General features: G+C 37.5%; 2 protein-coding genes across 8 annotated transcripts in view; one reads left to right on the top strand and one right to left on the bottom strand.

Moving 5' to 3' along the window:
* Positions 1-1843: 1843 nt before the first annotated feature.
* On the top strand, positions 1844-20375 carry WDSUB1 (WD repeat, sterile alpha motif and U-box domain containing 1). 3 transcript variants are annotated; one of them, XM_032189932.1, is made up of 11 exons: positions 1844-1937; positions 3899-4321; positions 6531-6715; positions 8999-9091; positions 9912-10005; positions 12272-12305; positions 13249-13289; positions 13387-13493; positions 14331-14510; positions 17012-17152; positions 19928-20375. In XM_032189932.1, exons 2-11 carry the CDS (start codon positions 3924-3926, stop codon positions 20098-20100), a joined length of 1446 nt encoding a protein of 481 aa, XP_032045823.1. In that variant the 5' UTR covers positions 1844-1937; positions 3899-3923; the 3' UTR covers positions 20101-20375. The 3 variants fall into 3 exon arrangements, with proteins under 3 accessions (XP_032045823.1, XP_032045824.1, XP_032045825.1); XM_032189933.1 differs by lacking the exon at positions 1844-1937 and adding an exon at positions 2205-2422; XM_032189934.1 differs by lacking the exon at positions 1844-1937 and adding an exon at positions 2205-2720.
* A 166-nt stretch (positions 20376-20541) lies between these two features.
* TANC1 (tetratricopeptide repeat, ankyrin repeat and coiled-coil containing 1) overlaps positions 20542-27802 on the bottom strand; it is a 96621-nt gene continuing 89360 nt past the window's right edge. For all 5 annotated transcript variants that reach the window (XM_032189931.1, XM_032189930.1, XM_032189929.1 and 2 more), the window contains exons 24-26: positions 26035-26181; positions 23940-24040; positions 20542-23157 (exon numbers count right to left, since the gene is read on the bottom strand). In XM_032189931.1, the coding sequence (XP_032045822.1) occupies positions 21792-23157; positions 23940-24040; positions 26035-26181 (1614 nt within the window). In that variant the 3' untranslated portion in view covers positions 20542-21791. The remainder of the gene's footprint in view (positions 23158-23939; positions 24041-26034; positions 26182-27802) is intronic.

Genomic DNA, 27802 nt, shown 5'->3' with positions numbered 1-27802 from the left:
AGTAATCTGCATTTAGAACATATAACAGTAGGCTCGTAAGAGTGTTGTAAGTATGCTTAGATTATTGGCAAAAGCATTTATTCGATGCAAAACAATTGTTTTTATTTTATCAGATTCTGTACTGGTTAATGTTTTATCCCCCATAGTAAATCTCACAGTTTTCTGGAAAGCTAGAATAGAACATTACATATGTTACAGCCACATTACATACATATTTGCATTTTTCAGCTTGTATCCTGATTTGACTGTACAGCTAGGACAGTTAAGGAGCTTGCAGCTATGATAAGAGGGGTGAAGCTTGTCTCACTGACTTTACATTACCAATGTATTGTTTTCCTCGCTATCAGCCAGTATTTTCATTCCAATTTCAATAAAATTAAATTTACAGAATTATATTTGAAAAGTGAGCCTGAATCATAAGCACGCCATCATATATCTTCTTACATAAGATCAGGGTTTTAACTACTGGAAAAAAATGTGCTTAATTTTTCTTACTTGCTAACCTTCTCTCCTATTAATGTTACTATCCATCTGTTTTTGCAGAGGAAAAGTCCAGTGTGCTTTTCTTCCTTCCTGAACAATGTAGGCTGATCTAAATTCAGAGAATTTCTTGACAAACTTTTGAACTCTTTATTTTAAAATACCATTAATAGAGAAAGGTCAGTGAAGAGTTTTCTGGCTGCCACTTTGGATTCTGTTTTGTCTCTTAGCATCTCTTTGAAAACAAATTGGATGGCACAGAAGCAGGTGCAAATTAAAAGTTATATTTTGCTTATGACAACTATGTATGTTTAAAAAGAGATCTATTGCTTTTTTTTTAATTCTTATATGACTTCTTTAATTTCCTAATGACAGTTTAACTGAACAGCTGTACCCTATGAATGGGCACTGATATCTGAGGAACCATCGTGAACATGCTGAACTGCTGGTCCAGGGGACTTAACAACATTAATGAACAACATCAAGTCTGTATCGTATTTTCCCTAGATGTTCTAGATCTACCAAAGTGTGCCTGTGAGCTGACCACTAAAGATGGAAATCAAGAACAGCACAACTATGCTGTTTGATTTTGCACAACTCTTCGTAGTTCTGAGTTCAAGGTAGATCTAACAATGCAAGCTTTTTTTTACATGTACACTTAGAAAAACGACTACCTTTTATCACGCACATTTCTGTTGACTGTATTGTCCGAAATAACCACGGGTTATAGAAGCTACGCTTCTGTGCATGCTGTTGATTCGCCATTTGTTACCGAGCGAACAGTTTCGAATGAGTCTCCCAGCTCTTAATTACGGACCGCTCTTTCAGTGGAAGCCGCCAGGAGCTGAAGGGAACGGTGGCGACGGCTCGGCGGCAGCGGGGAGCGCCTCGGGCTCCTCGTGCAGCCCGCCTCGCGCCGGCCCTACCGCGCTGCTCCCGCCCGCCGCCTCGCAACGGGGGCGCCTGTGTGGCCGCACCGCAACGATCTTTCGCCGACGAGGAAGGAGACTGCAGCATTACGGGGATGCACGCTACCGCACCGGGAAACGAAGGCGTTTGGGGAAGCGTTGCCGGCGAAGTGGCGGGGGGAAAAACAAGAAGCGGCCAAACGCCGGCGCCGACGTCGCTTCAGTGCGGGGGCGGCGGCGGCGGCCCCAGCCAGTGCGGCAGCCCGGGCTGCGACGCGGCGAGCCAGGCGGCGCGGGATGCGCGCGCGCAGTGGTCCCGCCGTGAGGCGGTGGGCGCTCCGGGGAGGGCGGGGCGAGCCCTCCTGCCGCGGGGGCGCTCGCCCGGGGCTGGCGGGGCGGGGCGGGGCGGGGCGCGGCCGTGCGGCCTGTTTCCGCCGTCCCGCGGCACTGCGGTGCCCGGCGGCGGCTGGCGAGGCGGGGCCCTGCGGCCGGGCCGCCGAGCGAGGGCCTCCCCCGAGCGCTCTCCGAAAGCCGTCGGCAGGGCGCAAGGTGAGGCGCGGGCTGTCGGTAGCGCCCGAAAGCGCCGCAGCTTTGTCTGTAAGCGACAGCGGGTGGCTCGCGAGCTACGGAGGAAGTGGCGGCTGCCAGGGGAGGCGATTCCGCAGCGCTGTGCGCGGGGACAGCGGGCCGCAACGCGCCCTCGGTGCGGGAACCTCCTGCGCCCTGTCCTTGCTGCGCGGGGGTGCTGCGGCGAGGCCCTGAGGTCTAGCAGCAGCGAGGCTCCTCAGCTGCTCCTAGCGGGAGGAGACGATTTGCCGCTGTTTAGTCCGCTTAACAACACCTGCAGCGGTTCCTCTGGAAGCAGGGGTGCAGCAGCGCTGAGCGAGGGCTTAAATGTGCTTTCTAAGATTTGGAGACTGCACGAACGAGGAAGTAAATTGCCTTGTACTCCGTCTAATCTATATCTCACGGTTAGGCACCTAACCCAGATCCGTCTGGGAAGAAAAAGTGCGACCTGGACAGTACTAGTACAGGTAACTGCTTGATTTTGCAAGAGTAGGGAATATGATCGAAGAGAAGATGCAGCGGCTCTTTCCCAGCAAATCAGTAGCTGTCGGGTCGACAGACTGTCTCAGTTTAGCTTTTATTCTTTGGTTGTGCTTGCTTCCCATAGCTGTTAGTTTAAAATATATGCCAATCTTTGGAAGTAAAGACCAAATGTAATTCTTGATGATTTGTGTTTCAGTCCTAGTACACATCCGTGGCCTGCGCCCAGCTGGAGCTCTAGCAGTCTGTTTCACACACACAGCTCTAGCGGAGTCAGGTTTAGAGGTATGATTGGACAAGTTGCTGCTGCTTTCATGAAATAGTATGTTAATGCGGGTGGCTTAGAAATAGTCCACAACACATCCAGTTACAACTCAGGGAGGGTTGTTTGAAAACAAATACAAAGACACCTTTCAGCTGTTTTGTCCTAGCTTGGTAGGATTTTATTATTATTATTATTTTTATTCAGATTGTGAGAAACAAAGTTGTGTTTTTGCAGTAAATTACTTTTCTGTATTCTAAGGTCATTGTGTAGTCATAATAAGGAGAAACGCTAAGTAGGTAAGTGGACAGTGGAAGGCCTCAATGTTCCAAAATAAGGTAGAAGCTTGAGAAAAACAAGATGAGCAGTGTGAGAATAGTAAAACAAAGATCATAAGTTCTCAAGACATAAGAAAGGAGAAATTAAAGGGTTGAAAAAAAAAGAAAAATTGTACATATGTGGTATAGAGGAGTGTCGAGTACCTTGTGAACCTGTAGTCCTCAGCCAGTGAAGAAACAGGGGAGGTGATGAGGCGTCAGGTAATAAGAAATAAAAGGTTATGATTTGTTTACTAAAATGCGCTCCTGATGGACAGGACGCCCGCCACTGAAATTGCAAATAGAATAGCTTCATAGAAGATCCTGTCTGAAGAAAATTATTTGAGATGTTGCTCACAAGATCATATATATGTCCCAATCCTATGTAGAAAGATATATTTGTTTGTAGCAAGTGGTTTATAAATTTTTTGCTTGGTGACTGGCCTCTAAAAAGGCTACTTCATTGCCTAATTCATAAAATTCATTGCCTAATTCATAAAATGCTTACTTCGTTGTGTCTCGTGTAGATGCAACAGCTAACAAATTTGAACAGCTAACATATTAACATAAATAAAAGTTCTGGAATAAGCTCTATCGCCAGCGCCCCTGGACTAGATAGTTATTATGTGAGCTTGCACGTTTTATTTCAAAATTGCAAATTGACTTAAATAAAAGTTCATATATGTTAATTCTAACTGATTCACAAACTCCTCATCTTGTTGCTGTGGATATTCTGTGCTTTAAGTTAAAGAGAAAAGCAATGCTTAAATGAAAAATTAGTCTCTGCAAAACATCTGTTTTTTCCTGGAGAAAGTATCTTGTTTAAGGTAGCATATATGATGTATGAAATAGGAGAGACTAACTGTTTTAACTTTTTTTTCCAGATTCTTTTCTTTGAAAGTAGATAAAATGGCAACATTAATTCACACTTTAGCAGATCACAGTGATGATGTCAACTGCTGTGCTTTCTCACCATCGCTCTTGGCTACTTGTTCCTTGGACAAAACAGTTCGTATTTATTCTTTAAGTGACTTTACTGAGCTTTCATACTCACCTTTGAAAGGTCATACATATGCTGTCCACTGCTGCTGCTTCTCTCCATTGGGACACCTTTTAGCTTCATGTTCAACGGATGGTACTACCATGGTTTGGGACACTCGTGATGGTCAGGTGCTGGCAGTGCTTGGGCAGCCCAGTGGCAGTCCAGTTAGAGTCTGCCGATTTTCCCCAGAGTCCACGTATCTGGTGTCAGGTGCCGCGGATGGGAGTGTAGTTCTTTGGAACGTGCAGTCACTGAAACTGTACAGGTCAGTGCCAAATATCTTTTCACAACCTTTATTTCAATGACAGAAATATAATATATTATGTGCTATTCTTTTAGTAGTATGTGTGATGTGCACAGACTTGCAGACTTTACACCTATGATTTATGTGACAAAGAAAAGGGAATAGGATGTTGAAGACCAAAAGAACATAAATAGAAGTGCCAAGTTTTGTTTGTGTTGTTTTTTTTTTTTTAAGTTGAACAATGCAAACTCAAGAAGCTTGAATTAATTATGTTATTATTTTATTGTTGTTATATTATTTTGTTGATGTTTAGTAACAATGTAGAAACTATATTGTTGTTTTGAGCTTAAATTATTCTGATTTGGTATTTACATTGTAAGAGAACAAAAAAGAACGTGAACATTGCTTTCCTGTTCACCTCACTTTTACTTTTCAAAGTTTATTTCAAAGTGCTAACATGCCAACAGTGGTCAACTTAGTCTTAATTGTATATATTTTGGGGATGTGTGTGTATATATATATATATATACACACATATATACACACACATATATATATATACACACATATATATACGTATATATATATATTCAGTTGATAAATTCCGTGAATGATTATTCACATTTGTAATTGCAGGTATACCTGCCATGCTTTTTCTCTTAAAGCTGAGATCAATATTACTTAGAAATTATCAGTGTGCTTAAAAATTACATCAAGGGTTTTAGTTACCCATCAGATGTCACTCTGTGATCCTCTGCTTCTTTTGCAACATTTGAATGTGTTGATGCTAAATGAGAGCCTTTTACCACACTATGGTGTCATTTTACTAAATATATGGATGGTAATTACAAGATAACCAGTTAGTCCTTATTAGCTGGACAGTTGTAATTGCCTCTCCAAATTGTGAAGAAAATGGCAAGTTAAAGCATCTTTATGAAGGGTGTGAACAAACTCAAAGCAAATTAGTTTATGTATGTTTCTTAAAGTGTTTGCCATTTCCTGTTCAGTAGCTAGAATACTGATATCTGACCTGAAAGTCATAAAAGCATATACATTTGTATAGTGCTCTTCATCTTACTGTTAAGTTTTCAGAGTGGCATCTGTAGCTTTTTCTGTGTGGAAGAATGAAAGTTTTAAAATCTGGGCTAAGGAAACAGAATTGTATATATGAAAAGGGCAAGCAGAGTAGTGTATTTGCTAGTATGCTTAATGATCGAATTAAGGGAGTCAATAATTTTTTGGTTGTCCTAGGTCTGGTTAGAGAGGACCTCAGGCAAGTTTATGGACTTGTCTTCTGTAGCATTAAGTTTGACACCTCTGGCAGTAAATAAAATTTCTATCAGCAAAAGAGAATGTGTAGGTATTCCACAAAATACCATGACAGAGTAAATAGGACTGAGATTTCTTACTGTATGACTGTTGCTTATGTCTGTGACTTTTTTCCTAGGCTTAAAGATTGTTATGCACACTGGGCCTGATCTAGTATCTGTTAAAAGGAGAGGGACACTTTCAATTGGCTTGACATTAGTGTCCGATAACCCAGAGGATGTTAGATTGACCCTGCTTCCGTCCTGAGACATTTGCGTATCTGCTAGGAATTTTAATATATGATCAATTTTTAAAAGTACTTTGGCTGACTTAGTTAAAGTATGGAAATCATAATTTTAAAATTTACCTTCTCTTGTCTATGAGTGATTTGAATTAACCCTATATCATAAATCACAAAGTATTCTACTCAGCTACAGCTTATCATAAATGTTAGTAGGTTTTCTGTTTTGGCTTTAAAAACAACAGAGGAATTGTGGGAGTTGTTTCCCCCATGTTTTCACAGATGTGAGTACATATTATGACTGTTGTGTATTTATCATTGACTTTGAAAATTTATTCTGCCATAGATTTTTAATAGTGTATTTTGCCTATCAAGTGGTAAGTCCATTATAATTGTCTTTAGTTTGAAGCTCATTTTATCGCTCAACTAAAATGATTTTACCTTGGAGTGTCATCTCATGTTTTTCCTTCTGTAGTCAAAGAGCAGGCCCTGATTCCTTCAGCTCTCCTTATTGTGCATCTCATTGCACAGCTGGAGATAGTTTCTCTGCCCTCTGTTACCAAGTTCCAAAATGCAGGGCTTAGAACAGTTTGGTGTATTGCATCAGTTCACATTTTAGAGATCAGTTCTTCAGAGCGTTACTTCTTCTAAACTCAAATACCGTATACTCTTGCATTTCAGATCTGGGAGTGTTAAAGATGGTTCTTTGGTGGCTTGTGCGTTTTCTCCAAATGGAAATTGCTTTGTCACTGGATCATCATGGGGTGATATAACCATTTGGGATGATACAATGAGATGCCTATATAATGAAAAAGCACATGATCTTGGTGTTACCTGCTGTGATATTTCTTCACATCCAATTTCTGGTTAGTCACTTGACTCTTCAGGGGAGGAACATGGGAAAGAAAGAGTGATTCTCTCTAGTTCTTATTTTTATTAGTGCTTGAGATAACAGATGACATTGGGAGGAGCTGATGTTTCACAATATTCCAAGTACTCTTAAGTAAAAGTAGTTGTGAGGCTGATGACAAGGGATATACTAGGTCAACAAACAAGTGATTAGCTTGCTTATGTTAGCTTTCACTAGCTAATTATGCTATCAGAGTTTTGAAAAATGTTTGGGCAACGTCTGTAAGAGAAGCCTAGCTATCAGGGCTGACAAAGGTGTTCGAAGATGGAGTGCCTGATAACAATTATCACTTTACTTGCTTACAAAGTGGTCTGTGTAAAGGTACGTAGACTTCTGTTTACAGAGTACAGGTGAGCTGCTCTTTCAAAGGTTCTGAGAGTTACAACCGAGCAGACACTGTATATTTAAGCACTAAACACAGCAATAGCAAAATAGTACATAGCAGGGAGAAGGCAGGAGAAGCAGTAGGAAGAAGACAGGACAGAAACATTTAATATTGAAATAATGTCTCCATCTTTCCTGGTGAAAACACTACCAAAAATCTTTCATTGTGGACTAAGAGTTGTATCTGAGAACAAAGGAAAACAATTAAACAGATCATAGTGTAATTTCCAGTGCTCCATTTCCTGGTGAAATTATTTTGGGGGCTTAAAAAAATACGTCACTGGCCCTTCATGCTTCAGCCTATATGCACCAAGATAGAGAGAAATAGAGAAGAAAGCATAATCATTTTTAGTTTAATTTAAACCATATGTTGTTGAAAAACAACTTTTTTTTTGGTATTGTTTAATCATCAAGGAGTGAAACTTCTGGGACTACTGGCAGATTGAATGCATTGTACAATACAAGTAGTGCTTATCCAGCACAATAAAATGTGACTTCAGATTGAGACTCTCTTTACATGCTTAATTTGGAGCAAAATTGGAGCCAGAGTGTCTGTATCCAGAGCATCAGTGCTGCCCTCCTCCTGAATGAGCAAACTTCAATGAAATTGCCTAATGATTCTGGGTTGAAAAAAAAAAAAAAAAAAAAGATCTTGCTAAAATTTTTTAGTGTACCTTAGTGGAAGACAGTATATTCCTCTTCTAAGTTATTCAAAGAACTCTGCATGTACAGCACTGTAATACCCTACTAACAACTTGGCAATGTGTAAAATGTGTCCAACTCTGTGCATTGTGACAGAATTCTCATTGTGTCCATTTTACCAAGAAATGTGCTTTTACAGTATGATAGCTAAGGCATGCTATGCATCTGAGTATGAACAAGCTCTTGCACTGTAAAATCCTAGCAGAAATGAGGCATTTTGATGTTTGACAGATTTGAAGCCAGCCCTAAGATTTGCCACAGCTGAAGTAGCTCTGATCATTCCTGTGAACTGCAAGCATGTATAAGAGAATTTTCTTCTGATAACCAGATGAAACTGAAACTACACTTTATGTGGTGGAAAACAGAGATGAAATCTCAGGGGTAATTTTGTTAGATGCTTGACTGTAACAATTTTGACATTTGCAGTAACTACAAAGCTGGAAAGATGAGCACTTATTTAAGGTACTTATACTTACATTATTATGTTAGCATCTGTTAGAGTTTTCTGATTTTCAGCGTTAAACCTGGTGATTCTCGTAGGAGTTTTAAGACTGCTACTGGCAGAGGTAACACCGTTGAAGGAATGTTGTGGTGATTTGTGTCAGGCTGGTATGCCAGCTCACTGGAGTAGAAAAGCAGAAAGAATTGGGCTAAGAATAAAAGAAAAAAAACGTTAACAGACAGAAACAACACCTTTAGAATGGAACTTGATGATAATTCAGAAATGTTCATATCCATTGAATAGAGAGGGGAAAGCTATGAAACTATCGGTACTGTTGTATTTCATCTCATCATCAAACTAATGCAAGTATTTCTCAAGAGTGGTTAGCTAGATTGCAGTCATGAAACAGTTTATAAAAAATGAAACAGCAGACAGAGGAACCAAACACACACACCATCCAGAACATGTGAAATAGGACAGTAGTGCAGTTCTGGGTTTTATCTACCTGTTCAGGAAACAGTGTAGCAGTGATACCTGTTTCTTACTTGCAAATGTTTTTAGAACCTCTGCATTTATTTTTATCAACACTTTTTAAAGTAGTACTGAGATTAAGGAGATCTACCAAATTGTGTATGAATGCTGGTGTAATTTACTGATACACTTCAATTTTTGTTGCTTCTGATTCCCATTAACATATCTGAATTTTATCAGATGGTGAACATGGATCCAGATGCTTCCAGATGGCTTCTTGTGGTCAAGATAATAAGGTCAAAGTCTGGCTTATTTTGTTTGCAGACTCCTTAGGTTTGTATTGGACTTTTTTTTTTTTTTTTTTTTTTCATAATCAAATGTCTTAACTCTTTAGTGACAATTTGCACGTAAGATCAAATTTATACTGCTACCATGGATTCACAGCCAAACTAACCACACATTGAAAGTATTCTTTTGGTTTGTTTTGCTGGAAAGCAGCTAATGAATGCTGTGGTTTGTGAGATTGGGCCCTATAGCTTTTTATTTAGTAATCTAGCAATAATTGTAAAAGTAAAGGTTAAAAAAAAAAACTCCAATCCTCTCAACCTTAACATCTTGATAAATGTTCGGTTTTAGTTGGTATTGTCACCTTTGGTAACCAGTATAATTTCTACTGTGACCACCAGGCAGGTTGGGAGTTTGAAACCTCTTAATCTGCCAGGCCACAGAAAGGTTTCATTTCATTTTTCAGTACATCTTGGTGTTTTGAGCAAGAACTGAAGGAATGAAAATGGTGTTGGCTCTTCTGAAACTGCAATGCAAATGTATGACTTACATAGAGACCAAGCATATGGGCAAAACCATCTCCAGTGGGAATTTCTTGTCATATCTTTTATATAGAAGTCAGTAAGGATGAATGTTGTATGTACGGATACACAATTATCTAAAATACTGTTAGACATCGTAAAACTACAGAGTGAAGAGGTCAGAGAGGATAAACTTAAGTTCTCCGTGTGATTCTTTATCCCCTTCTCTGTAGGCAGTATGTCACAGAGTCAGATCTTTTGAGGCAACTTTACACTCCTAAAAGTATGTTGTTTTAATGCCTTGTCATATATGTCCATATGTAATAATTTACTTCTTGTATTTTCAGGTGTTGAATTAAGATACAAATGTACATTGAGTGGACATTCTGCCCCAGTTCTGGCTTGTGCGTTTTCTTATGATGGACAGATGTTAGTTTCAGGGTAAGCAGTATCTTGTGCTTGTTGAAATGTCATGTAGGTGGCTGTCCAGTCAACACTTAAATATTGTAAAACAAAGTTCAAAAGTGTTGCAGATTCCAAAATATATTTCCAGTACTTATGGCATCGTTCTTTGACCTCCAGAACTAATGAGGTGTATTTCCAATTGGTTTGCATCTTGTGGGTGATTGAGTTTGAAATATAAGATGTTGTAAGCTCTGTTCTCTGAGTATTATAATGAAATTCATTTTTTCTGTGTTTACGTGGCTTTTCTTATATGTGGATACTCTAACATCTATTAAAAAATACGAATTTACACTGCAACCTTACCATGTCTTTGGGACACCATTTACGGTTTTTCTTTTCCTTCTCACTCAAATTTTTTGGGAAATTTTTGCAAACTTAAATACCTTGAAATTTTTGTCTTTGACAGATTTGATTCAAATTAGCCATTGTTAAAAAGGTATTAATCAATCCATATTCATAGTATGGCAGCATAGGCCTTTTTCCCTAAAAAGTGCATGATCAAGATATTTGTAGACCTGTTTTTTTGCTGCCAGCCCTGTACAGAATAATGGTTAAGACCCAGATTAATCATGAATCATCAGCTACAGACTAATATGATTATTAGTCTTTGTTAGAGGGTGATAAGGGAATTGCCAATCTCATTGCATGGTCAGTTGCTATTGTGTTTGAAAGACCCAGGGTGGTGGAGGTGAGGGGAAAATTCCTGATGAGTTAAAAAATTAAAATGTCATGCTCACCTCTAAGGAGGACAAGGCAGAGGACCCAGAGAGCTACAAGCCAGTCAGCCTAACTCCAGTCTTCGGGGAGGTTGTGGAGCAAATCCTGGCAGTGGCTTGGAAGCTGCTTCTAGGTGTAAATGCTTGGGAAAAGCAGCGGGAGCTGATCGAGGGCAAACTGATCCTGACTGATCTGACCACCGTCTGCGATGAGGTGACCGGCTGCATGGCCAAGGAGAGAGCAGCTGTGCTGTACGCCTTGGCTTTATCAAGCCCTTCGGCGTGGTCTCCCATCAAAGTCTTACATCCAGACTGTGGAAGTGTAGGTCAGGTAAGCGGATGGTAGGATGAATGGAAAAGTTACTGGACTGTCAGGCTGAAACAGTTGTGATGATGAGCAGTGCAAAGTGAAACTGGCAGCTGGTTGCTAGTGGTTTTCCTCAGGGATCAAGCTGTTGAAAGAAGGAATTTTAAATGAGGTAGATATCATCATTTATGGTTCTATGAATATGAATGACCACATGCTTTTATTCTGCACTCTATGAAGAAAAGTGCTTGATCACTTCTAAACTGTCCCACTGGCAACTTAATCTAACAAATCAAAGGATTCTTCTCTAGATTTTAATCATCTTTATTTTATGAAGATATTTTAAACTGAAACATAGAAGCTGATGTCTTGTGAAGGAAAAAGAAAGGACCGCAACAGCAAATAAACGGAAAACTATGCAAAACACAGAAGACAATAGCTTTCTTTGACATTTTGCTGCCGTAAAAAGAATATAGAGTCTTTTTCAGTATTTGAAGATCATTCTGAATGTTTATGGCCTTAAGTTATTTTATTTTCCATTAGATATGTGGATTATTGTTTTACATGTAGATTACATTGTCATAACTGAAATATCTACCCCATTCAGCCTTTAAGTAAATATTGCTGTCATGGCAAATAGCTATGCAATTTGTATTTCATTAAATATTTTATGATTGATTGCATTGCGTAACTATATTTTACGGATCACACTGCAGTATTTCCTCTAGTTTGATTTGGAAATGAAAAGGTTTCAAAATTAAATAGAAGTGCTGAGAGTATGTAATGGTTAGCCAGATTCTGTGCATGATGCAGAGGAATGTCTGCATTACAGATACTTCTTGCAAAGGCCTATTTGTATCTTACATATAAACATAATTTTGTTTGTAGAGACAGTATTGTTGGCCAGTTCACATAAACCTTGTACAAGCCCTCTGCACCAGAAATTCTTATGGAAGTGCGAAATTTTATGTTGTATGTATTAATTTTTATATCATGCTGTAGGTGTAGCTAACCAGTGTCATTGTCTTAAGCTGGACATGGGTGAAAAGGGTTTAAGTAGCTTAGCTTTCCGTAAATTTCTGTTAAGAGCTCTGTTCTTATTTTACTTGTGGAAAAGGTTTTTTATTTTGTTTTTTTTTTCCTCCTTAATTAGGCAGTTCGTTTCTTTATGACTCTGCACCACTGTAATGTCGATGTGTTTGGTTTTTTTTTTTTGAAGGTCTGTGGACAAGTGTGTCATAATATATGAAACTGTAAGTATAGCATAGTGCAAGATCATTCTTTGGTGTGTTGATGAAATATCCGCACTGTTTCTCCAATGACTTACCAAGATAAAGAATATTAAAGAATAGGAATTATATAAATCCAAAATATTTAGTCTGTTATGTTGTTTGTTTTTTTTTTTGCTTGTTTTTGAGAAAAGTAAGTTTGAAGATCTTGAGAATCGATCATTCTCTCTCATTATTTATTTATATCTCTTTGAGGGTTTTATTATGTTATTTCTCTACAGTGACAATATTATTCAATGGACTCCATGCTTTTTTGTTCTTCATGTTGAGGCAGAAGGGGGTTCATTAATCTCAAATTTCATCCAAACCAAGAATGATGGTACCTTTTGACCTAAAATCAGGAATAGTGATCACTATAATCCTTTAATTATTTATATATAAAGCCCACATAAAACAGAAGCATGATAAGGAATTCAAGAAAAAATACATTAAATACTAATGTCCTTTCTTAAAAATGCACTCTTCAGGTATTTTGTGTAATGCTGTTATTACATCCTTTGAAGTTCACCTGTAAGTGGTATTTATATTTAGTACTTTATTATATTGAAAATAATAATTTTGCTGAGAATGAAGGATGAACAAACTTTAAGCTTCATCAGCCTGCTCTGCATTTTCTGTTCTATTGATGTAATTTTTCAATTAGGGTTTTTGAAGGGTGGCCTTTTTCCAGGGAATTGAACAGGGGACTTCAGTCAGGAAAGTCAAGTTACTTATCTGACTTTGCTGCCAATCAGCTTTAGCAAGGTTGTATAACTTCTCTGAAGGTAACTTGTGTCATATTACAAGAATAATATTTCTTTTGGGAATATTTGAAAGTAGATATACAAATGAGTGAGTTGGTTTTTTTTTGATCTTCAAGATTTTAAATCACAGATATTCTTTTTTTTTTTTTTTTTTTTTTTTTCAGAATACTGGAAATATACTTCATACTTTGTCTCAGCATACCAGGTATGAATTCAGTATGATTATTCTGTTTTACTACTAATAAATAAAATAAATTAAATCATTTTATGTTAATTTTCACACATTTGTTTTTTATTTGTAGATATGTTACAACTTGTGTTTTTGCACCATGTACTGCCTTACTTGCCACAGGTTCAATGGATAAAACTGTGAACATATGGCAATTTGACAGTAAGCAACCCTGTGCAGGTTAGTATTTGGAGTATCTTTAATTTGTTAGATTTGGCGTATCTTTAATTTGTTCTTTAAACTTAAAGAAAAGTATTGTTGAACATCTCCTGAAGATGCAAAGATCCCACTTTTGCTTACATGCAGTTAGTGTGTAACCTCAGAAGTATGTGGCACACTATTTTTTCTCTGAATTGATCTTATTAATATACAAGGTATATTCTCTCCCTCTCATCTGTTAGAAGTATATTATCTTCATCTTTTCTGATACTATCAATTTCTTACTCTCTCAAATGACAGTATTTAAGACAAGGGTGTTATTCACAGAGACTGAAAGACTTTTTGGGCAAGTATAATTGACAGTGAGTTAAAGAGGAAATATGCTAATTGCAAGCATACTTGTCAACAGGTACAGCTTGCCAGTTGTTACAGATGAAAAAAAACACAATAACTAACTAATGTTACAAAATAGATGAGCACCTGAAGTATGCGGGGCAAAGATACATAGATTTCTGTTCAATACACAATTGTCTGGGGTTTGGTCTGCTTCTATAAGGAGGTATGAGACTTGGTTTCTGTGTTTGCTGATGCTTTTCAATATTTTTAGTTCAACTTCGACAAATGTAAGCACATGTGAGTTCACACTCCTCTAAACTTTGAAAGTCAATCAAAGAAGATAAAACCAAGTGATTGTCCCCCATTGAAAGAATGTCTATTGAGCATCTCTTCTGTCAAGTGCTGGAGAATGTTCAGTAGTGAGAGCACTTGGAAAATGTTCATTACTGCCGTAGTTCCTAGCACTGTTTTTTTAGTTGTTGTTGTGTTTTGTTTACTGTCTTTTATCTTTCCTTTACAAAGGAAATACTGTAGAAAATGAATCTGAGGTGGCTGTTCAGAACTGGTCAGAGGATGATGTTTCAGCCTGGCTTTGTGCACAGGGCTTAACAGACCTTGTTGGGCTTTTCAAACGGAATAACATTGATGGCAAAGAACTCCTGCATCTTACAAAGGAAAGTCTGACTAATGAATTAAAAATTGGTAAGAATGTGGAAATTCAAGTAGTTTGTAATCTTGTGAGTATGTATGAAATGATGGAGTGAAAGAGAGTTACATGTTCCATGCATGGGTATGTTTTCTCTGAAATGCTTTTTTTTTTTATTACCGTAGATAATCAAAAACAAACCAAATGTCACATTATTCAAAGTACTCTTTCTTTGTGTTTGCTTATTCCTAGAGAAAAAAAAAAGCACATCCACCAACAATGCCATGTTAAGTGGTCTTACCTGCGTTTGTCTCTAATTTTTAGACTCTATATCAAGTTGTGGGAAAGTAATTTCAGGTTTTGTACACACTTAATGCTTCTGACTTTAGTAAATAGGGTTCTCCATAATTTTTACGGTCAGTCGGTAAAAGTGCTCTGTTTATAATACTGTGCGGTCAACTACCTCGATTTTAACAGTGAAATTCTTCAGAGTACAGTTAGTATAATAGAAAAGTACAAGGTATGTTTAGTTTTTACTTAGTATGGAGATAAAGCATTAGATGTTCACATTTAGTAAGGATTGAGCAAAGCTTTCCAAGCTCAGACACTTTATAATTCATCAGGCATCCTTCTATTTAATATGTTGTGATGTCACTATTGCAAAACTGTAGTTAAATCTTAGAAGGAATCACAGGGAAGTGCCATATTCTGAAATAAGAAACTTCAGTATGGTGAACTACACGGGAACTTTCAAAATGTAAGTTCTCTATTCACTATAGCTAGATTTAGGTGTAAATTTGCTGTTGGCATGTTTGCCAAAGTGAAATCAAGTATAGCAAAAGGCTGAATGAGTCAAGAAACATTTTTAAAAATACATTTTTATTTTTAGAAGTTAGCATTCTTCCTCATAGGCAGACTGCTCCCCTCTTTTATTAATTGTTTTGTGTGTGCGTGGTGTTGGTATGTATCTGATCATAGTATTTCTGTGCAACTAGCCTTGTTAAATTAGAGAAATCAACATAGATTCTGGAAATCTGTCATGAATCGCCACCCATGAGAGACATGTAGCTCTACCTTTCTGTATATGTGTTCCTTAACATTGGAGTAGCTTAAAATTCTGTGGCACCAATCACCAGCTGAGGCTAATAAGATGATGCTGACTAGAGACACTGATGTGTCTTTGTTCTGTCTGCTCATTCACAAATGAGTGCCTTTGAACTAACCAGTCTGAAAGAAAACAAGGCAGCACAGCACAACTGTAATTGTGCTTTTAGTTGTATTTTTAAATTAGAGACGGAAAAAGCTGCAATGTAATTTAAAAAAAATCTCAACAAACAAGCTCAGGCATTCTTCAGTTGTCCCTTTGTAAGACATAGGACAACAATGTTGTACAGCAGGTTTAGGGTATTGAAATGGAGTGATGTAAATGATTTTTTATGACAAAAGCTAAACTGAAGGCTGAAGAAAATCCTATAGATCATAGTTGTTCTGAAATTGTATGTCCTTACATTTAGCTTGACTGCAAGAGCATACCAGTCTTGTGAACTCAGGAAAAATGCAATCAGTTCCTGTAATGTTAATTGTATTCATTTTTTTTAATCTGTAATTATTTTTTTAATCCCTGCAAACATAGTCACTTTACCAACAGTGTTGTTTTGTCGCACATCAGGTAGATGTGCAGCACATTCAGAGAGATGACTGTCATTTGTGGCTTCCAATTCATTCTTTACACTGTGCTGGCTACTTTTATTTTGGATCTTTCCATTATATGACTTGTGTTAAATTTAAAACAATATTTATATCAGTTTAAATGTTATAAGCTTTTAAAGCTGTGTTGATATTCTAAAAGATTTTTTTCTAAAAGTAACATTAAAAGTTATTTTAAGATTATTAGTATTATTTTTTTTTTTTACAAATCTTTTTCAGGACTCTTCTTCAGGCAAGGTGTTTTGTTGATGTTTTTTATCTGGTACCTTTGGAAAGTAAACACATTCTGGCATGGTACAGTGGGTGAAAGACAGCTTAGCAGTGAATGGGTACGATACTTGTCATGCAGCAGAAATAAGCTTAGCTAGGAGACTGACAGAATATCTGGGAACAAAGGGGTTGTCAGAAGAGTAATTTCGGAGACACACAATTAAACTGTTTATGAAAATAACGAACGGAACACCTACAGCTGATATTTGGTTTTATTCTTGGTGCTGCGTGCTTTCATTTCATAAATCAGCACTTATGGCTATCACTTACAATAAAGGTGAATATGTGATCCTACTATGCACCAGCGAAGATACTGTTCTGCCAGGTAACTGTGGCTTTGCAGCAGTGTTGCATTTGCATTTGTTCTACCATTTGTTTTCATTGCTCCACAGAATTGTTGCAAGCCAGCAGCAGGCTGCTGTTAAGCTGGTTGTAGGGTGCCTGGGTGTCTGCGGACTTTCCCATATGGGGAGGTGGGGAGGAGCTGTGTCTCCTGTGGCACAACAGCCGCCAAGTGCAAGAACTGACCTCTTTGCCTGACATTGCAGTGTTTTCACTTCATGTACATACAACTTTTCAGAGTCTCTAGGCCTGCGCAGTAAAATCCTTCAGAAAATTGAAGAACTGAGGATGAAAATGGTCTCTGTTTCTGTTGCTATCCCTGATGAGTTCTTATGTCCTATAACTCGGGAGCTTATGAAGGAACCTGTCATTGCAGCAGGTATGTCTTTGACAAATATTGAACAAAATGAATAGGGATGTGGGAACACAAAAAAATAGGCCTATCTGATCAGTTGTAGAAAGATAAACTGGTCTAAGTACCTATTGCAACAAAAATAGGACTGTTGTAAATGGTAAAATTGCATCGCTAATACGGAGGAAAAAAATGTGGTGTGCAGTTCCCGTAGTATCAACTTTACTGATGAAGCAGTATACATTTTTTTTTAATGGTCCTTTCTTTTTGTGCCTCTGCAAGTTTGTAGTTAAAAGCCAAATTACAGAGTCATCTTGGTAAATGCACAATTGTGCATATGGGGGGGAAAAACAACAACAACAAATTGTCTCATTACTAACTTAGCACACCATGTATATAGCACTTAGAAGTTTGTACAGAATGAGGTTCGTTTAGGTGTGACAAGATTCTGGAGTGAGAGTTGCAAGAAGCAGCATGTGATGTAGTTATGGAAAGCTAATGTTTTGTAGTTCTAATCTTGGGGTGAAGGAGAGGAGTATCATCAAAAGATCATTACATTTTTGATGATCTGTAAACAGTAATTTCATAGCTTTGAGATACCAGGCCAGACTTGTCAGAGTCTAATCATTCAGAACACGAAAATGTTTGTTGATTACTAGAGTGAGAAGCATTGCTTTTACTAGGACTTGAGCCTCAAAGCAGTAGCAGTAGGAGGATAGTCTTCTGTCATTTTGAAATAAGGCTATATCATTTTAGAGTAGGATAGTTTAGCTGAAAAACACTGCCAGTGACTATTCGTAGGTTTATTACAAAATCAAATAGGCATTTTTAAGAGAAATCCCCGCCCTTTCAAAATAAAATGTTCACAGTGTATGTAATCCATTATAATACGTTACTAATAAATATTACCTTGCTGCTATTCAGTATTTGTGTATTACACTGCTGTCCTGAAAAGTGGTATTCCTGTGCATTTTAGAACACAGAGCAGGCATATACTGGGGGTTCCTCACACTGCTCTTTTATGGCAGTCAAAAAATGAGGAATTCCAGAAGTGTTCCAGTTTGCAGCAGGAACAATGACACTTTGTGGCAAGATGGCAGGTGAAGGAAAGTATAGGATTTGGTGTTAGAAATGTCTGTATGCACTAGCTGCTTCATGGTCCTACATTATCGAACTGAAGTTTTTCTAGTACAGCTGACTTTAGAGATGTGGGCACATTTGCAGATTCAAATTAATTAGAGGAATTTAGCCATTTCTGAGATTAGAAAGTAAGTGCAGTGAGTTAGGAGTTTTATTTAGTTCAGTAAGCTAAGAGTTAAGTAACACTTCTTTTATGCTTCTGCTCGATGTAAAATTTAAAGGAAAATAAAAGGCAGAATTCCAACCTGCATAGTGCTTTACCAAATTGACCAGCCTAAATAAGATTTTTCCATGGTAAGTGGTTCATATTCAGTAACAAGGAAGGAAAGACTGTGGTGGAGCCTAGTGTCTGGGAGTAAGCTCCCCACTCTGTAAGGGAGTAAGCACGTAGCTGTAAGTTACAGCTTGTTTAGGTACTGACAGGAAGAAGCTGAAGGCCTGAAGCCAGACAGGTGCCCAGGGCTAAGTGGGGACCCAGCTCAGGGCTGTGGGGCTCAGGTCTGGTGGAGGGCTAATGCTTGGTGTTCACCGCTTGAGCATTGCACAGCAGCAGCAGTCCTTGGTTGGGTTAGTTATTAGATAGTACTGAGCTTTCATTTAACATCACCTATCACGTAAGCTGAAAATAAATTCTAATACTTTCAGAATGTATTTTGGTGCTATGCAGAAGCATAGACAGAAACTGATTTCAATTTCAGACTGAACTGTTTCTACTCACTTTCAGCTTTGTTGTTTTCTTCTTGAAAGGGTTCCTTAAATGAAAAGCATTTGTTAAAAAGTTACTCAATAGCTTTAGAGCCAGCTAATTGGAAATATTTAAATTGTGATTAAATCTAACAGTTTTATTATCCAAAGGAGTGCAGTAATTTTAATACCATTGTGCCATTTATGCAATTTGGTAAAGCACAGCTTATTTATTTGTTTTTAATTATTATTTTAAGTAATGTCACTGTTTCACTGCTTTTTATACATGAAAGGCTACAGGCACAGGGGACTTGGCTAAGAGCTCTGATGATTCCTTTGACAGCCTTGTGATTACCTTTGTTAAGCACTTCTAAAGCATATTTTAAGGTGTAATTAGTGATGGGAATAATTCAGCTGGGAAGTCTTGCTTTCTTCAGTTATCAAAACCTCACAGGTATATATAACTTATCACTACAAAATAATGGTTATTATTCTAGAATTACTTACAGAATCATGTTGTTTTCAGCTAGGATTTTAAAAGTTGATTTAATAGGTAATATTTAAAGCTGACTGCCTATAGTAAAATAAGTAAATAAATATCAACTCTATAGAGACCGAGTACAAATACCTTGCTGGCATGCCTCTGCTGATAGTAGATGTGAGACAAAGCTCCATGCCAACTGAAATTACAACAGTAGCAAAACATAAGTATACAGGTACCACTAACTAAAAGAGAGCTATCTGTATTTCATGCGTCCTGTGCCATCCATACCCTATACTTCCTGCAAGTAACTAGGTACGGCTGTATAAAAAGTGTTACTTTAATAAACTTAACCAAATGATTGTTCTACAAGTCAGTTTTCCTGTTTGGACATCCTGGTTCACTTCCATCACTTACTTAAATATGTAAAATATGTATGGTGTAACACAGCACCCAAGCACCTGTAATATAAACTTTTGATGATCGATTCTTTGCAGATGGCTATTCCTATGAAAAGGAGGCAATGGAAAATTGGATCAGTAATAAAAGACGATCTAGTCCCATGACAAATCTTCCTCTTCACTCTCTTATGCTTACGCCAAATAGGACACTGAAAATGGCTATCAGTCGCTGGCTGGAGACTCAGCAAAAGTATGGTGAAACCACTTAAGTTTTGAAGTTATTTATTAAAACGAAATTGTACGTAGCTAACAGAAATATTCGTGTCAGAAACAAGGGGAAATGAAGTTTAATTCTGTTTTACTCTAGAAGTCATTTCAATCTTTATGCTAAGAAAAGAATGGCTTTACTGGTGGAAGCTGCCAAAAAATTACCAATTTTTTTTAAAAGTTACTGATAATTTCACTTTGTAGTATTTCTGTTTAAGAAATCAAACATTCAGATTCACAGTTTTTCAAATAAAGTTTTCTTAAAATTTTCACTACATTTATGAAGTTTTGAGTCTTCATTTTGCAAAGTTAGTCTCTTCCAGAAGTTAAGAAATATCAAAGTATGTAATTGGTATTTCTTTTTCTAATAAAAAATAAAATTGTCATCTCTGTTCCCTATTACTGAACATGCATTTGGAAAGGCAGGGAGAGAGATCTTCCTGTAAGTGTCAGTGACACAGCTATATTAGTAACTTTTATTTTGTATGGAAAAAATACAGTAGCTGTGCAAAAATAGAACTACAGGACAAGAATAATATAAGACTTGTACAAAATGCCAAAGAAACAGTGAGCAATAAATAAACTAAAGCATAATAATGTGAACTTAGAACGTCATTTGTAAAAATGCATACGGGTGTTTACAATGTACATACAACACTGTACACAAACAAGACCTGAATGTGACAACCTCAAGTTGACCACTCCAACCAAAGTACAATCATAGGAATGTCACTGCAGCTGTATATTTTCAGAACTGTGCCAATATAAAACTTTATTTCCTCTGAAAAAAATCTTCACAACTCCATCCAAAAGAGCAACTGCACATACACTTTTCCTTCAACTTTCATCTTCATTCCATCCATTTCTTGAGTGAGTTCACAACACTTACTAAAACATGTCATTGTTGTACCTCTTTACCTGACTAAACAAACAATATATAATTTTGCTGTAAAATAGCACCCAGAGGTGATTAAGTAAACTATATAAAGTGCGGTTATTGTTAACATGCCATAATATTGCGTTACTCAGTGCAATAACCAATATGGTCAAAGCCTCTCAATACACATGCAGATGTCACTGTTTAGTTTACTTGATTGCTTCTTGTTACTAAAAATAGCTATATTTACATGTCAAAACATGGCTGCTTTAAGCTTACTCATACACAAATTATTTATGCTTCCTAAATGTACATCATGCAACCCGAATTAGAGCCCACTAGAAAAGTGATAAAATACTATCTTTGATTTAAAAAACCCATACATATACAGATCTGAATGGTACGCAGCAGGTATTTTCTTAACACCATTCTGAGAAGCACTTAAGCATTATAGAGGCACAATTATGATGTAAGTGATGAGATGTAATACAACTAAAAGCCAAGATTAAAGCCCTATGTAAAAGTAAAGTTGTATATTCAGGGTAAAGTGTAATGGAAATAATTTCTTTGCTTGAGGTCCTAGTTTGGCTGACTGATGATCCTAGGTGATACTTCCTACAGAATTTGCTATTCCAGTTACTATAACTGTTCTGTGATGGTATGAACAGCTTAAAGTGGTTGTACCCATGATATACTGGCCCACTTGGATATGTACTCAAACTTGAAAATGGTCAGCCAATTGCTATTTTGTATTGTCATAATACCCTATGATGTTATAAGCAAAGTTTTACAACTACATAATATACAACATAATATTTACACGTTTGATTCAATGAATGATCGCTTTGGTTTTGTAGAAGTGACATGACTTAGATGGCCTTCCTTATTGATGTGAGAGTGTTGGTGTGCTAGAGCATCTGGGTATAAATGCAAAACTTGCCTAGATGGTCTGTTGTCTTGACAGCAGGCAGATGTTTGGCACTTAACCTCCTCCGGTTCTTTAGCTTGCATACCATTCTGGTTGCTGTCGCCTGGGGCAATAACAGCAGAAGTTTTAGTTTGATAGTGTTTGACTGAGAACTGGTCAAAATTTGAGGACTGAATGCTCCCAGATGCAATGTTTGTTGGTAATCCATCTGATGCTTGAGAGTGCCATGGGCGACTTGATTGATTATTCTGCTGCTGAAACCTTGCAGTCTTATCCATAATGCCCATAAATGGAGTATTGCGAGGTCTGTATTCAGCAGCAGTACCCTGAACTTGATTAACTTTATTCTCCTTTATTCGAACATCTGGCCCTATCCCCTTAATACTATCTGAAAAACTGCTAGCTGAAGTTAAGCTGCTGGTTGAGCTGGCAAGAAGCATACTGCCAGATGGAGAACAAGAAGAGACACCACTGGTTACAGGACTTTGCTGCAGTCTTGCTTCACTGGAAGTCATAGTAGGGGCTGTTGACATGTCAGTGGTTTTAGATTTACTTGCAAAAGAATGAGAAGAGAAATTCTCATTATGCTGTGAATGGGAACACTGGCTGGACATAAGCTTCTCATTGTACAGCTCAGAACTAGGACCTGTGGAAATACTTCCAGATGATGTGTTTGTTCCATCCAAATGCTGAATTTTAGAGTGGTGGACTGGCAAAGGACTTTGGGAGAGATGATGAAAATTTGATTGTGCTGTCTTTGTACTACATTGACTACTTCCCATTTTTGATCCAGGCTGGATGGAGCTCAGGTGCTGATTAGTTTTTACAATCTGTGCTTGTTTTGTTGGCTGCACGATCAAGCCTGGCTCTCTCAAATATTTATTGCCTGTTCTGCCTTGAGGGGACACAGGTCTAGCTTTCTGCTGAACACTGTCTTGAAGGGTTCTGGTGTATGATGCAGTAGCTAAGGAACGTTGCAGCCTTTGTGAAGACGAAACAGATTCATCAGGGTGTGGCAGCTCTTCCTCCCTTTCTTGAGGACCGAAGTTATTTGCACTTTGTATAAGCTCCTCCCCCTCATTATCAGAGTTGTTAGTCTGCTGTACTGACTGTGGAGAATGGTGCTTCTGTTGCTGTGTTCTCTGGAACTGCTTGCATTCCTCTTCTACTCGAGCCAGGAGACGTTTTATTTCTTGATTACTAGGACACAGTTTTGTGGCTTCACGTAAATCAGCAAGAGCAGCAAGTAGCTTTCTACAGTAAAGAAATAAAACAACAACAACAACAACCAACCAAACAAAAAAAAAACACACAAGATTTGTTAGTAAAAGCCTGGGATGAATTTGAGCCTCAGCATTAACCACTACTTATCCACCTCCACCACTTACAAAGTGATGTTCTGATTTGTCATCTCATGCTAGATATGGTGACAAGATAAAGATTGGATGTTATCCAACCCAGGAGAGTCTAAAGTAGAAGCACAGATCCAGACCTAAACCTTTCCCCTTGAATCCCAACAGTCTTCAGAAAAGTAAATCAAACAGGCACACCTCTCCCTAGGCTTTGCTATTTTTTTTGACTTTGGTATTTTTGCAATTTAAAAAGGTGGTTTCTCCTCTCTCCTGTTGTTTTTTTTTTTATCTTGACCTGCTAATGATTCAACAAATTCTATAAGAACACCTGGTTATTCTTGGTGATAAATAATGCAGTGCTGGAGTTTGGTGGTAGACTATTGACAACATTCTGCTGAGTAATGTGGAGGAGCAGTTCTAACCACTCTTACATTTTATATAGCTCACATCATTATCAATTTGTTACCTTCTACTTCCTGGACTGTCTAATAATTACCTAAATGAGTATTCAATACTGCTTTTTGGGCTTGGTCAGTTTTAGTTGATACAGATGGAAAATGCACAAAGAAAGTAACTTTTTGTAAATTCCAACCAGAACTAGTGGAAAACACAGCTATTGAAATTGTTACAATGTTAAAAAAATAAATAAATCTGGGTGGATAGATGAACAGAATCAAACATTACCGGCTGTTCCTCTTGGCTCTTGCTCTAGCATAATAAGCTTCATAAGACTTGGGTTTCAGGTCCAGTGCTTTGGTAGCAAACTCTTCAGCCATACCAAAGTCCTAAGAATTTAAACAAATGTACTCCTTATACATTGGCAATAAAAGAAAGCTGCATGCTCTTCATTCATGGTTCTGTTACAGAAGTGCAGATCCAGTATAGAAAGTCACCTTTCTTGGTTAAGAAGAACAGACATTTTCATAAAGACCAAAACCAGACCTCATCTTGGTAACCTCTTCTCTTATGTCCAAGTGAAACTGACTCCAAGGTAGCTAAAAAGCAGTGTTAATATAGATAAAATACAGCTATTTTCAACCCACAGATGTTAAAATGCTAGAAGAGACTGCATGTTTAACAGGATAAGTGAGTACCTCAGATAAAAAGGCTCTAAAAATGTATTTTTAAAAATGACTAGTTAAAAAACTATGAATATAGAAAAAAAAACCAAGGAAAATATGTTGTACTAGTCCAGGCTTGTTTGCTAAGGTATGTGACAGTTTTAGAGAAGAACTGTACTAGATCTAATATAATTGGTCTTAATTTAATAACAACAACATATAATAGTTCAGCTAAATTCATGATTAAAACAAAGACCGGAATTAACAAAGCAGGATTGAAGTTGGGACAAAGATGGCCATGGAAAAGATGAAAGCAGAAGCCAGTCTAATTTTAATACACATACACAGCATAAGGTCTTCATGATACCAAATGATACTGAGCATGACAGCGCAGGAAACTGGAAAAGATTATCATGAAAAAAAAATAATAAAAAAAATCCCACATCCTGAGATATCCATGAGCAGGTTGCCCAGAGACGCTGTGGGTGCCCCATCCTTGGAGGTGTTCAAGGCGAGGCTGGATGGGGCCTTGGCCAACCTGATCTAGGGGGTGGCATCCCTGCCTATAGCAGAGGAATTGGAGTTATATATATATATATATATATGAGTTATCCTTAAGGTCCTTTCCAACCCAAACCATGGTATGATGGTATCATGCAGGAGAGAGTAATATGATGAACTTAAGCTTTAGATGCAAGGTGATGCACTGTAGGATTAGCAATATATAATCATTTTATCATAATAAAATCAGTTTTTATCATAATAAAATCAGTTTATCATTTGAATACAATGAGAACCTCATTCCTTCCTTCCCTCCTTCCCTCCCTCCCTCTCACTGGCCACAGAGTCACTTTCAAGTACTGGTTTTATGAAACCGAGAAGTGCAGTCTGGTCTGGGAAGGCACCAGGGCATCACAAGATGGTAGTTGTACCAGAAAAGGCAAAGTGATAGTACTGCTGTGCAAGGCAGCAGCAGAACTGCCTATGTAGACTCCTGGACACCCGTGTTTATATGTTCTTCACATTGAAACAGATGCCAAGAACAACTTAAATGACATTGGAAATGAGAAGTTAATGTTTCAAAAGAAGGCCTAGTGTAAAGTGTATTTAGAAAATTAAAAGTTTTTGCTCTGATGGTCATTCAACTTCTTACCAGCCATCTGATACACTGATGAAGGCAGAAAAGAAACAGCCAGCACATAGAATAAAGCTGTAGTAGTAGGTTATGCTGTTTGATATCAAAGGGTGGTGGCCGTGACAGCATTTTCCATTTAGTCTTTTAAAAGTACTAAAAACATCCAGCAGTTTGTTATTCCAAAATAACTGATTACATAAGAATAGCTGTGATAGTTCCCACATGGCAACATGCATTCATCTTAGGAACTGTCCCCATCTGTTGACGCAACAAAGCCCCAAATCAGGATACAGTGAAAAGAATTCTAAAATAGCAAAAATACATGTACAGTGCTTGGACAACATACCAATGTTTAGTAAAGGAGAAATCCTAATATTTTGGCCATGTCCAAATCTTTCCCTTGACGATAATGCTTTGAAAGACTCTGCACGCCCTCTCCCTTTTCTGCCCTTTCAGCACATCAGGATAACCAAAAACCAACGACAGGAGTACAGTAGCATCAACATGTGACACAAACTGTCGATAATGGAATAGAACAGAGGTCTAGGATTCCCAGTGCAACAGATTAAAAGCAAGAGCTTACATTTGTTTTTCGTCGACATCGTGATAAATTTAAGTACAATGAAACTCTCAGCTCATTGAACGCTTTCATTTCTTCTCCAAAGCCTTCCCTCGGAAACTTCCTCAAAGCATACTGATAGCGCTGTGCTGCTTCCTTCATCTTACCTTTCTACAAATTTAGGGAAGAAGAGGCTTTTCAGAAACTCTCAATATTACAATAAAGAATATTACAGATTCAAATAAGTCTATTATCCTGTAGGCTAACAGATATCTTACCTTCAAAGGTACCTGCTTGGATATAAATCACTAAAGTCATTTCAAGATCAGTGTAACCACATTTATATTTGACATCTACCAACTGGCGCACTTCAAGTAGAAAACACAGCCAGACATTTATATTTATACATATACATATATATATAAATATATATAAATTATCATATTTTATATACAAATATTTATATATTATTCTTTTATATGTGTGTGTGTGTGTCTTATATGACTGGCTTATATAAACCAGACACTTACATATTAAAAAAAATATATATATATATTATTACACTTACACACAAAGAGAGAACTTGAGAGTTAACTAGCGTTTGTCTTTCTTTCTAAAGTCATGCCTTTATGGTATTTCACCAAGACAGTACTTGCATTAATATATAATACTTATACCTGAAGAATTGTTCTGGTATATCTATAATACTGTATGATGAAGTTCTTAATTTTATTTATTTATTTATTAAAGAGGGCAGTCAACCATAGTTTATTATAGCTCTAAGATGTTTCTAATAGATCATGTCTTTAATCAGGAATGGTGTAACCTTTAATCAGGTGGTGCTGCTGCAGTAGAAGCTCTGGTGAAAGGAGAATGGGGAGAGGGAGAAAGAGCCAGTACAACATTCACACGTGCAGTCCAGCTACTCCCAGCTTCGCTTAGGTGTCTCAGGCATGATTAATTGGATGGCTGAATGTATAAATTTAAAGCAATGAAGGATCAGTCTCCAACTTTTTAACAAAGGTTGAATAAGAAAGCTAAGCCATCCCTCAGGACTATTTGGATGATCCATGGTTGCACTATGTTCAGATTCTCCAAAAGATGCTTGGAGAACATCTCTACAACAAGCTGAAGATTTGACACAGTTCTGCTAAAACCACTGAAATCCTCCTAGTATGAAAAGATAGCAAATCTTTCAGCTGACAGATGAAGATTTTTTTCTCTTAATGGATATTATAGGAGTTAGTTTATTTTCATAAACATTGTTTCTTTTCATTTAATTAAACATTCACAGTAGTCATAATTTACTGTTGAAACTGACATATAAAATATTTAAGATTTACCTTGCTTATGTTATTCAAACAGAAAGCTGAATAGTTACTGCATACTGTGAATACACTCAAATATGTGCTAGTCTACTGGATAGTTATCTTACAGATACTTTGGCAAACAAATATATCAAAGGATATTTGAAAAAGTTTAATAAGCTAAATAAAATACCATAGCTCTAGCAGGTCCAATCAAATGATTATAATAAAACTAAATGGTCTAAAAAAAGGTCTCAGCAGGGGATACAACCTCTTTTAAGAAATTGTAAAACATATTAGTACCAAGCCCTGCTGTGTTAATCTCTGGTCTCAAAGTCCAGGCTGAGTCCAACCTGCACAGCAATGTGAGGAGAAACTGAAACAAAACAAGTTGGTGCTGATGACGCTGTGGGTGACACCTTCTCCTTTAACAACCCCATGAGTCATATTCAATACACCACTAGGTTAGTGTGGCACAGGAGAGG

The sequence above is a fragment of the Aythya fuligula genome, chromosome 6 (genome assembly GCF_009819795.1).
Source record: "Aythya fuligula isolate bAytFul2 chromosome 6, bAytFul2.pri, whole genome shotgun sequence".
In the NCBI taxonomy this organism is placed as follows: Eukaryota; Metazoa; Chordata; class Aves; order Anseriformes; family Anatidae; genus Aythya; species Aythya fuligula.
This window is presented reverse-complemented; position numbering and strand designations above follow the sequence as displayed.